This window comes from Nanorana parkeri, unplaced genomic scaffold (genome assembly GCF_000935625.1).
Source record: "Nanorana parkeri isolate BGI_ZX_2015 unplaced genomic scaffold, ASM93562v1 scaffold97, whole genome shotgun sequence".
Lineage (NCBI taxonomy): Eukaryota > Metazoa > Chordata > Amphibia > Anura > Dicroglossidae > Nanorana > Nanorana parkeri.
In genome coordinates this window covers 859113-870890 of record NW_017306365.1, presented here as the reverse complement: position 1 = coordinate 870890, position 11778 = coordinate 859113, and the positions used below count along the sequence as shown (strand labels likewise).

Below are 11778 nucleotides of genomic sequence, written 5' to 3'. Positions count from 1 at the left end.
AAAGGACAGTGTAACAAAGAGATTCACTTATCCTGTCTAGTGCATCAACCATAGTGTGCGACATAAAAGCTATTGAAAAGGGCCAACAGCCTGTTTTTGCTGACGCCCATCTGAAACGGTTCTTCTAATATTTTGTTTGTTTATATATGTACCCCATTGTAAGCAGCTTAATGTCAAATAATTATTAATATGCAATGGGGTTAAAAAAAATTAGTTTCTCTATACTCATGATTTTGTTTTGTCTTTACAGTGTAACACTATGACTAACATTAGCTTAGGGTATCCATAGACGAGTTGATAATTAAAAGCTATGCTCATGTTTTTAGTGCATCTCTTTTGATTATTAGGCCCATCCTGAACTCCCGAGGGTCAACCTGTATTTTGGAGATTTTTCAATTTTGTTTGAGCAGGCTTGATACCTTATGTCAGGTAGAGTAGTACATATCACAGCTGGTCCTAGCCCTCATGTAACACATTCAAAGTCGGGCAATAATTTCCATGCGCATCATTCTTAAGAAAAGTAGTTTCCATTTATAGCAACCTTGATTTGTCCATTTATAGCAACCCTAAGACTGATTAAACATAGTAAAATGTATACAGCTAAATGTTTTTATCTTTGCAGTCATTCTGCAACAATAAAGACAGATCATTTTTACTATGATAACTCAAAATGTTTACTTAGTCAAAATATATTAAAGGTTTCCAATTATTGTGGAAGATTTTGTAGCCTAGCTTGAAAGGCGTTCTATCTTTGCAGGACAGTACTTCAGAATGAGTCTCCTCAGCCAGAGCTAGAGATACTGCAGCCCGTCAATCTAATTGTATCTGTACAAAGGAATCTTGCTGCTTCTTGGTATTCCCAGATACCAGCCATTCAGATTGATGGAGATTTAAAACCAATGCAGGTATGGTAGCGTAATGCAACGTGTGATTCTAGCATTATGTGGAATTATGTAGCATTATGTGGAAGTCACATTTTTGTTAGTGTAAGGAATGTGCTATATTTCTTTTTAGGTACTGTGTGGGTTGTTACTTATGATAATGGTTTATATACACTTAGGTATTGGTGACATAATCTATTTACGGTGATATTAGGGGTCTATTAGACTCCTTGTGTCACCTTTCCACTTCAAAGAAGCTGTTCAAGCACGGATCGAGCTTCCGACTCCATTCAGTGTGGAGGAGATAAGTGAATGGATGTTCGCCAGTCTCTCTCCCCACTTCCCTCTGACACCCGTGATGACGGTTCCGGGCCCACAGGAGTGGCAGCGGTGCTCGTGGACAATTGCAGTGGGGTGGGGGCGACAATTTTAGTGACCCGTGAAAGCAACCTGGCTGCAGCTTGGCCGCAAGTATCGCTTCAAGTGTAAAGCCAACAGTCGACTTTACTATACTTTATATATACTTTACTATTTGCAGGGGCCCAAAGCCAATACTGTAAGGGATACATTGCTGGCAGGTAATGGGTTAAAAGTACAAAAACACATGCATGAGCACCTTTTCATTTGATTCATTCATTTTCTTTCCAGGTTGCTTTGAGCCAAGATGATCTTACTGTCCTTATGAATGTCCTATTTGAAAACTTGTCAGAAAAACCATCACTGCAAAGTAAAGCTCAAACATCTGGAGAGGTTGAAGGGGTATTAAAAGAGACAAGTGCAATAAGTAAACAAAGAGGTAAATGTGATTCTAGAACAGGTGTATGATTGATAAAGCACACTAAATTAAGTGCAAGAGAGAACTAATGTATTTTGATATTAAAATGTAATCTCTGCAATACATGCACATTTCCCCATGTTTTACCCCTTTACAATGCTACCAAGTATAGATAAATATCTGCTGATCATCCAGGAATCATTTGTGCTCCTAACATCCTGTTTGAGTTGACAATACAGTGCCTTTACTGCTCAGCGTTATTAGTCTTACCTGCTGGACTACAGAACTCTGCCTATCCCATTTGATGTGTACATATTTATTTATTTCCCAGCAAAACAGTGCCGCTACCATAACGTTCAAGAGTCTCCCCATGTACTGTGTGTAGGGAATGGGTTCTTGGGAGATATAGTTGTGAAGTGGTGCCTATATTAGTAGAAACTGGGCTCCTAGCAGCTGCCCCTGCACAAGTTTAAAAGCCTGGTCATAATGTCACATAGAGTAACAAAAGCTGTTTTTATTACAGGAAGTTTTTGCACAGAAACAAAGTTTCACATCGGATTATTGTACAGATCTGTACTTGAATTTTTGTGAGAGTTGTGCAAGAATACACATGCTTCTTGTATTTACAATCTTCCCTGTTTGTGTATTTAGTTACCTGAGTTATCTTGGGATGTGAGTTCTACCTAAATATGTTCACCACTCCCACAGTTAGCTATAGTCTTTTGAGGGATATTAGCTAAACAATCTTACATTAGTTATTTTTAGAAGTAGATTTGTATTTATCTTATATTTCCCCTTTCTGCTCTGTTCCTTTTTGTTTAGTTAGCAATTGTAAGAAAAACTATGTCCATTAGTTTTGTGTATAAAGCCGTTTTATTTACAAAACTTCTCTCTAAACATGTCCAGCACACATATAGATCTATGTTCAGTTTGACTACACCTGTAAGTGAGTACAAACAACAAACCCTTCTTAATGGAGCTTTAAGGTGTGGTCTTCAGAATGTGGAGGGACATAACCAAATCTGTAATAACACATAAATTATACTGTGTGTTGTATAATTTATTGAAAAAACAACCACTTGTTAAAAGTACATACAAGATAATTTGTGTTAAAAACATGTCAATTAGCGGCTCCCTTAATGATATTACATATACTACGGCATCAAACCTCCCTGGAACCTTCACAAATACATTGTATGTATGTATATAGCCTATAATGTTCACATGATAAGTAAATACACCAATCATTATATTTTTTTTATAAACTCCACTCACTAATCATTGAAGATTTAAGTAAACAATCACACAGTCAATACATGAATACCATTGTCGGGCAGCTTTGTTGTAATTGGATCCACACATCCGGGGAGTCTCCTTCATCACCTAGGATGGAAAATGTACAAGGGCGACAAGCCTGGGTACTTTAAAAGCCCCATTAAGAATTGTTTGTACTTGAATATTAGGGGTGTGGTGTCTTGGTTTCTGTGGTGATTCAACATATTTTGTATAGTACACATGTATATGAATCTGTATGGTCCAGCTATGTTATAACTAATTCTAAAGAATTAAATTAATATTTAATTACAGTATAATTGATAGCACTTAGTTTTGCATTGTCTTTGTGCCATAAAATTGTATTTATTTTTTGCTTTAGATGATCATAAAACATCTGCTTCACCTCAAGTCTCCAGTGATGAGACTCCAGCTATCATGTTGAAGTTTGGTTTTAATTTTGAATCTCTCTCTGTCATGCTCTACAACAATGACACTAGTAAGGTGGGTATGCCTGCAATTTGTGTTAGTTAGTATCTCCCAAAATGTGCTGTGTAATCTGTAATCACCACAAGTATTGCAGTTTCTAAATACCGCCTATGCTATCATTCTGCTGTTAGAGCATTTTCTGTGTCTTTCCATTGGTAAGGTTCCAGCTGCCACCTTCCACTTTTTTCAGTTTGTCTATTTGGTGTTGTATACAGTTTTATTTACACTTTAGATTCCTGCTTGTAGAAACATATTCAAGTTCGTTGGGGTTAATGCATTTTCACTATCTCACTGTGTCTGGCTTTTTTGCCCTTTTAAGAGATCCAGCATTCTGTCAAAACAGTGGCTAAAAGAGGCGCAAGGAGGCTGCTGGAGCACATGTCAAAGGACACTTCAGTTCTGCTTTTCTAACTTTTCGTTTTTCTGTCATGACTGCCTGTTGTCACTAGAGTGTTGCCTCCTGCAAGACAGGGTCACACAGCTGTACAGAGAGGCTCAGGGGCATCATATGTCTCCTTAATAATCTCAGGCTTTCCTTGTACCACCATTAGTTCTTGTCTCACAGCATAGCATCCAGTGGTATAAGTAACAGGGATCCATATATTAGTACTTGACTCTCTTCTTGTTTCTTTTGCATTTAAATTAAATGTAAGCCACTAAACTGTTTTCTGATGAGTTTATTTTTTATTAATAATGGGTCTATATGTATTAATATATTCAACAATATATTCAACAATATATTCAACGCTTTGATCTAGTTAGTGTTCCCACTGAACAGTTACAGTATGTCTGACTACTCACATTGGTGTTAAGATTTGACTGAGTCCACCATAGTCTTCTTATTACTCTTTTACACTTCTGTGACTATTAATATTTTGTTGTGTTGCAGGTGGCTTCTGAATGGCTGCATCATGAAAGTCTGCGTCTGGGAGAATTGAGACTGCATTGTCTGTCATCCTCAGGAATGATGTGTGCTGATAGCTCAATGGACTTTTCCATTTGTCTCAAGACCTGCACTCTTGATGACCTCAGGGAAGGTGTTACCAGGGCCACCTCCAGGTTTGTCATTTGTATTCTTCATTCCAGCATAGATCAGATCAGTTCTTTTACTCTCAGTTTTGATTTTGTTAAATCTGCTTTTTTAACACCCAGTTGAAAAATTCCTTTATTTACATGCTTTTTGGGCTTACTTATAACTGCCCTTGTGAATGTATCAATTTAGTTTCACATTCATGTTCTCTACAGGGTGAAACAAAGCTGACTAAATGTTGTGGCAGTGCACAGAGTAACCTGGCTAGGTCAAAGTGGTCATAGATTCAAGGAACATATCTGAATTTCAACTATATCGTTTATAGAATATGGTTTACTCTACATTTACGGGTCTGGTGTGTTTGCCCTGAGGAGAACACAACTAAAGCATTGTGACACAAGCAACATGTGCACTCATAGACATAAAATAAATCCTAACACTAACATCTCTTTTTGAATAACACTTTCTTGTGACTGGGCAGTCATGAAAATATTATTTTTTCTTTACTAGAATGATTGACCAAAAAGATTCCTCCAGCTCACGCAATATGATTGATATAGAATACAAACAAAGCGGAGAGGAACGATCAATCTCCGCCATCATGGAGAAGCTGTATGTTTGTGCCAGTGTGGAATTCTTGATGACTGTTGGTGATTTCTTCATTAAGGCCATGCCTCAGAGTCCGAACACAGATAAACATATACACAGCCAACCCAAACAATCCACTCTTGCCAAGCCCAAAACAGAGAAGGAAGGTATGTTTCCTGGTCAGGAACTTTAAAAAATGACATAATGTAGTATTATGTATTTTATTGTTTCACTTAATGCTTGTCTTTCATTTTTCAAAGTTATCAATGAACAGTAAGGCTGGGTTCACACCTGGGCGTACGGAATATGCGCGTTTGCACCTCGATTTAAAAGAAAAGTGCCACAAACGCGCGTTTCCGAGGGGTATCCGGCTGTTTCCTAATAGATACGCGCGGCAAATACACCCCAAAGAAGATCCTGTACTACTTTGGGCGTTGGGCGTTTTACCGCGCTGTAAAACGCCCAGGTGGGAACCATGCACGTAGGCAATTATTGGTTTTCACATGTTGAGCGTTTTACAGCGCGTAGGAATGTGCTGTAAAACGTCCAGGTGTGAACCAGGCCTAAAGCCTGAGCCCTGCAGATGCAAGGTTATCATTTTGGCATGGTACTGTGCATCTGGTTATTGTTGAAACAAACTAGCCATTTCCTGCAAAACAAGCTAATACAGTGGTGTCACAAGGGGGGTGCGGGGACTGCCGCCCACACTGGGTGACGCCAAAATGACTCAGTCATTCTGATGTCACCCTCTCTGAAAAGTCGGGCACTCGGTCATTGACCAAGTGCCCGACAGCAGTACAAGAGAGGAGGAGACCCGGCGGCATACCTTATCCTGCAGGACAAACGTCCCCTCCTCTCTCTGCCGGCATCCATCACCAAGATGGCCGCCAGCAGTTAACTGCGCATGACTTCCTTACGAGCATGCGTGTTGACGTCCTAACGGGGGTGACACCCGGTGGCCATTCCGGGTCACACCCTGCTTGGGGACGCCTCTGAGCTAATACATTAGTAAATATTGCTAATCTGCACTACCCTGATATTATTTCAGTATACTGGTATTATTTATATTGACTGGAACTCTCATTTAAAGGACACTTAGTATTGTTTGGAGGTTCACAAGTTTGTAAACTGAAGTTTTAAATGTTGCACGTGGTAAATATGATCTACTCATATGCAATATTCTGTTTTTGAAGGTAAAAATCCTTTTAAAATGATGAATATTTTAGTTTTCTAGTTTGAAACATAATACAAACATATTTTAAACATTATAGTAGTAATAAACTGTAATTTTTTTTCAAGATTGAATCCAGATCAAACATGTATACACTGCCCAGGGAAGTATTTCTTTACATTTTTGTCCAAACACTCAGTCATCATGTTTTCAAACTGCTGGCTCCAGTTATCTCAGCTCAGCTTTCCTGAAGTTCCTGAAGTTTCTGTCCAGTACAAGATCACAATGGAAAGTGCAGTCTCCAGCAGCCGCCCATCTGCTAGCATGGAGAGGGGAGCAGAGAACAGGGAATTGGCTTGCCTTGCTGAGCCTGTATTTTTATGGAGACACACCGCTTACTAGGACAAGGGTGGCTCCATAGGACCACCCTAAAACAAGATATCGGGGTCAGTGCTCAGGGGACAAGCTCTTTCTGTAGTATAAAATTAAATTTGTCAACATCAAGAAGCAGCATCCATTGTAAGTGATTTAATCAGCATTTTTAATTGCTTAAAAACCTATTGACTTTACTGTCACTGGCAAAAATGTAAAGCTATGTAATGTATATTTGTTTGATCTGGATTCATTATTGAAAAAAAGTTTGAGAGTTTTATTACTACTTTTAAGCAACTAGTAATAAATGTAAAACATACATTTTAAAAAAAACTATAAATATAGTTTCACTTTAAAGTGGGTTACAGGGTTGATCCGTGTTGTTTGTTTATTTCCTTTATGAATCATTTTGCTTCATGCTGTACTTGAAAAATAATTCCCACATAGACCAAGTTTTTTAAACTTTTTCTATGACCGCAATTTCAAGGAAAAAATCATTTGTGAAGCAAATAACCACCCCAGGGATTGACGGGTGCAACATTTTGCATACATTTGGAAGTTCAGCTTTCCATCCAGTAGATACAGTGATTTAACCGGTTTTAGACATTGTTTTATATTGCCGGTGAGTTTGGGTAGGACCGCAGTAGGGCTGTGATGCAAAAAGTACAGTGAAATATACAAATAGGTCGTTTTTTTGTTACATATTTAGCCAGGTTGAAAAAAGAGACAAGTCCATTGAGCTCAACCAATAGAGAGAGAAAAAAAAACACCATCTTTGGGTAATAAAAGTCTCTCTTTGAAGAGGTAGTAGATTCAAAGAGCCTTACGTGCCACATTTTCTTCATATGCTAGCTGGGTCTCAATACCGCTTCTCATACGCTGTTGCTAGTGCAAGTTTACATCCTGCCTCCTTTCCTTGGCTTTATATTCTCTCTCGGAGAAACTTGCCCCATTCATGCCCATGAGGGTTTTTACTGCGGGTGACTTATGAAATATCCTAGATTACAAGTTAGAATTATACACCCAGAGCTGCAATTTCAGATTTCGCAATCTGTTGGGGTTAGAAGTGTTTATTTTGACTGAACTCCGGAGGTGAAAACATCCACAACGCAAGCAAACCTTCTATGTATGGCATGTTTTAGGTTGCTCCTTGCGGAATGACCTCAATTGTGCCAATAATGATTTATTACTAGGGGCAGCATGCGCTGAGAATGTGATCATACCAGCTATATCTGTACACGCTTTCCTTAATAATAAATCACATGGCCCTGATGGTCTGCTAACGGAATGGTTCAAAAAAAGAGCAAACCCCTAGACTGCAATCATTGTACTGAGCCTGCCTTACTCAAGATATTCCCCTCCCATCCCTGTAAGATGCTCATGTATTATTGATTGGGGAACCAGACAAATATCCATTACCATGTGCCTCGTACAGACATATAGCACTATGGATCTAAAGATTGTTAGCAACAAGGCTCTCTATGGTTTTTAATTTTTCTGGTTTTACCTGACCAAACAGGATTTATATAACATAAGTCAACTGATGCTAACTTTAGAATGATTGTTACCCCACATGGTCGTAGCAAACATTGTCAGAGGGCACTGGTATCATTGGACATTTCAATTCTGTAGATTGGGACTATATATGTAAGTAGTCTTGGAAAAAAATAGTTTTGGGCCCAATTTCCTTGATCAGCATACTATAAAGGCATGCACTAGCAGCTATAAATATTGGCAAAACCCTGTCCCACAAGTTCTCCATTTGTAGCGGTACAAGGCATAGATGTCTTCTGTTCCTGGCCTTTTTGCCTTAATAGGAAAACCCATTGCCCTAGCCCTCTGCACCTCTCCCCTATTTATCCTATCCCTGCAGGAAACATTACCTATTTTAAACAAATGATTCCTTATTTCTGGGCTGGAAGTCAGCTGGGGATGTCTCAGACCCTCCAGGCCCTTTAGATCCTCAGCCCTCTGTCCCATTAAAATTAGTCTCCAGGATAAAATACCTTGGCCTTTAGATAACTAAATCAGTGCTGGATTTCATCCCTTTGAAATGTCTATCCACTCCTCGTACGCCTCAAAAATATATTGAAATTATATGCCTTTAAGAATCTCCCCTTGTCAATCAATTTTGTTGAAATTAAGTTTCCTCTCATATTGCTCTATATTTATAGGGATCAATTCAGCCATTACAAATTCTTGCATCAAATATATTTCATGCCAGCCAAAGTTGCCCAAATCTATCCCTCCTTATTAAAAAAATGGGTATTTTGTTGTGTTTTGGGGCATTTAATTAAATTTTTCACTAAATATTGGGGTTTAATAAGGAGTTGCGCTAATATTGCGCAACATAAAAATTTGCAACTACCACCATTTTATTCTATAGGGTCTTGGCATTCAGAAAATATATAATGTTGGGGGGTTTTAAGTAATTTTCAGGCCTAAAATGTGGAATATAACATGGGTACAAAAAAATGAAAAAAAGGCCTCAGTCATGAAGGGGTTAAGTGTTGTAGATGCCCCCAGTATCAGGCAGATTTCCTACACATTATTTGGGATTGCCCTAATATACAGGCTTTTTGGTAGGAGGTGGTGGATTTATATCTATGCTCACCACAATCCCTTTCACCTAGGACTTGAAGGCCTAGTGGTAAATTTGGCCCCTGGGACTTTTTACCACCCAGGGCATGTAATCTACTTGTGTAGCCTTCAGGTTTTAATATGTGATGTAACCGTAAACTTCATGCAGTGATCAGTGCTGCTGTCAAAGTTTGCTGCCTTTCTGTTTTATTCAGATATGCAACACCTTGATAATATTTCTATGCAAATACAAAAAAAGAAACGATGTTATTAAAAAAGTACAGGGCTTTTACCCACCAACTGCTTAACACAACCTTTGTAACCCATTTCAACCGGTCTCTATTTTTGCTTCTGTTAAGTTCACAATAGATTCTACTTTGTTGGTCCTAGCTTCTTCCCCATTAAAGTAGTCGACCTCAATCTCTCTGTTGCTTTTTTAATTAATAAATAATAACTACCACCTTTTCTTACTAAACTATAAACCTGATGTCTTGTGCATCCAAAGCATTTTGGTAATTTTGAGTTGTGCAAATAACATTTTTATATCATGTGAAGTTTTGCAGCAATTTATTGCAAAGGAAGTGTATGTCTAGAGTTGGTGGTTTTGAATGTGGGTGTTTAGCTGATGGTGTAAGGTAACACAAAAAGTGCTAGGGTTTGTCAGTGGTCTACATTTAGCACAAGGGCTGCTTTGTCAAATATGTCTAGTGACACAGGTGGCTGGATTTGTGAAGGTGCAATGTTTGCAACAGATGTCACTCTTTTATGAACCCTTTTAATACACAGCAAACCTTGATGTGGCTTCCGCTAATTCCTGATCATGTGATGATGTTTCATAATAGTAAACAATAATTAGTGACCTAGATACTTCCTGTAATAATACTCCTGATGTCAAGCGCACTCTGGCAGATTTAATTAGGACTTCTGAGGAACAGAACAACCCCTTCCATACCTGTTTCGTGAAACCTAGTAACCTTATTTCGTCATGATTTCACAACATTGGATTTATACTAGGCATGTACTCAGAAAGAAGGATAGAATTATTGCAGTGTTCTATCTACACTGAAACTTGTGGGTGATAAAGTGTTTGAATAATTAAGGTTAATAAACTATTAATAGAATGTGTTCTTCTTAATGCGCTTTGTTTAGCCGAGTTTCTTCACTTTAATAAATAAGTTAACATTAAACCGTGTAACTGCTTTGGTACAAAAAATTACTTTCAACAACATACATTTCTTGAAATGAACCTAAAATAGATCAATTAGCTCTTTTCTGTGTTCAAGAACCGTATTTTGTCTTCAAAATATTATTTAAAACTCTCTAGCTCCTAACGGTGATCAACATGTTAGCCATTTTTGTTATCACATTAGTTGCCGATTCCATATTTTACTTCACTGAAAATAAGTGAGAACGACACCAGATATAATGTATATTTTGTAACACATTTTAGAAATTTTCTATCTGTTAAATTTTGGACATGGCACTCATCCATTAAAATTTCCAGGAACCTGTTTCGCACCTTGCAAGTTTGTTCCTTGCAAATGTTGTTTGAATGTTTTTTTAATCAAAAACTTTTCATGAGCTTCTGTGTATTTTTTATGTTTATTCTGCAATGTAACTTTTTTTGTTCCTTTTTCTTTAGAACAGGCAGCCCCCCAGAAATTAAAAGTGAAAGCATTGATCATGGATCCTGAAATTGTATTTGTGGCCAACTTAACAAAGGCAGATGCCCCTGCCCTAACTGTATCTTTCCAGGGCAATATCATGCTTTCTGATGTGAGCTCGAAGAAAAAATTGACTGCCATTGTGAAGGAATTCAAAGTTCTAGCCTGTCCATTTCTCAGAAAGCTGAGGGGCAACAACATCACTACGGTATAAACATGTTTTGCTTTTAACTGTTCAACTTGATCTGCCTTGTCTTTAAAATGATCTAGTATTGTCTGTGGGTTAAAAGAACAATTCAGACTAGATAGCCACCCAGAAATCTTGCAGAGTGGTTTAGCTAAACTTGCAGATTCACAATTAATACGTTATATTCACTAATACCCAAATGGATGCAAGATGCTTATCCTGAATTGTTTGATATTAAGCTAATGTGTTTACTCTGGCGATTGCTATTATCCCTATTTTAGGTCTAATAGTAACGATACTTTCCACATTCTTTTTAATCCTCTCATTATTGTTCTTCTTTTGCTCTGTTCTTTTACTTTTTAAGCAACCTTTCATTTTATTTTCCTTTCTTCTTCATTGAATGAATGCTACATTGTCACACATATTATATTGTTAAATTGTATGTGTGCTTTTCAGTTCTTAAAATGATGATGGTGATTATATAATCTATAATATGTAGTTTTTATGTGAATAATCATCTTTATGCTTTATTCTTGTTCTAAAGGCAAAGGAACAATAAAAAAAAGTCATAATGTAGATGCCAAATAGTTTTTAAAAATTATCTTAATTTTAATTGTAATTATGATTTGGACTGAAACAAAAATATTCTATTTGCAGCACATTCAAGCAAAACATTTACAAAAGTTATTAAACTGAACAATTGATGTGCTAGAGGTCTAAAAATGTTTTTTAATTGGCATTTTCATTTTCAGATGTTTCTCCTCAGCAT

The 11778-nt window shown here is 37.5% G+C and overlaps 1 protein-coding gene across 1 annotated transcript in view; it reads left to right on the top strand.

Annotated features, from left to right (window-relative positions):
• VPS13C (vacuolar protein sorting 13 homolog C) overlaps nucleotides 1-11778 on the top strand; it is a 225912-nt gene that overhangs the window by 149818 nt on the left and 64316 nt on the right. The window contains exons 47-53 of the mRNA XM_018552762.1: nucleotides 758-905; nucleotides 1530-1677; nucleotides 3311-3432; nucleotides 4307-4476; nucleotides 4958-5206; nucleotides 6335-6354; nucleotides 10828-11030. Coding sequence (XP_018408264.1) covers nucleotides 758-905; nucleotides 1530-1677; nucleotides 3311-3432; nucleotides 4307-4476; nucleotides 4958-5206; nucleotides 6335-6354; nucleotides 10828-11030 — 1060 coding nt within the window. The remainder of the gene's footprint in view (nucleotides 1-757; nucleotides 906-1529; nucleotides 1678-3310; nucleotides 3433-4306; nucleotides 4477-4957; nucleotides 5207-6334; nucleotides 6355-10827; nucleotides 11031-11778) is intronic.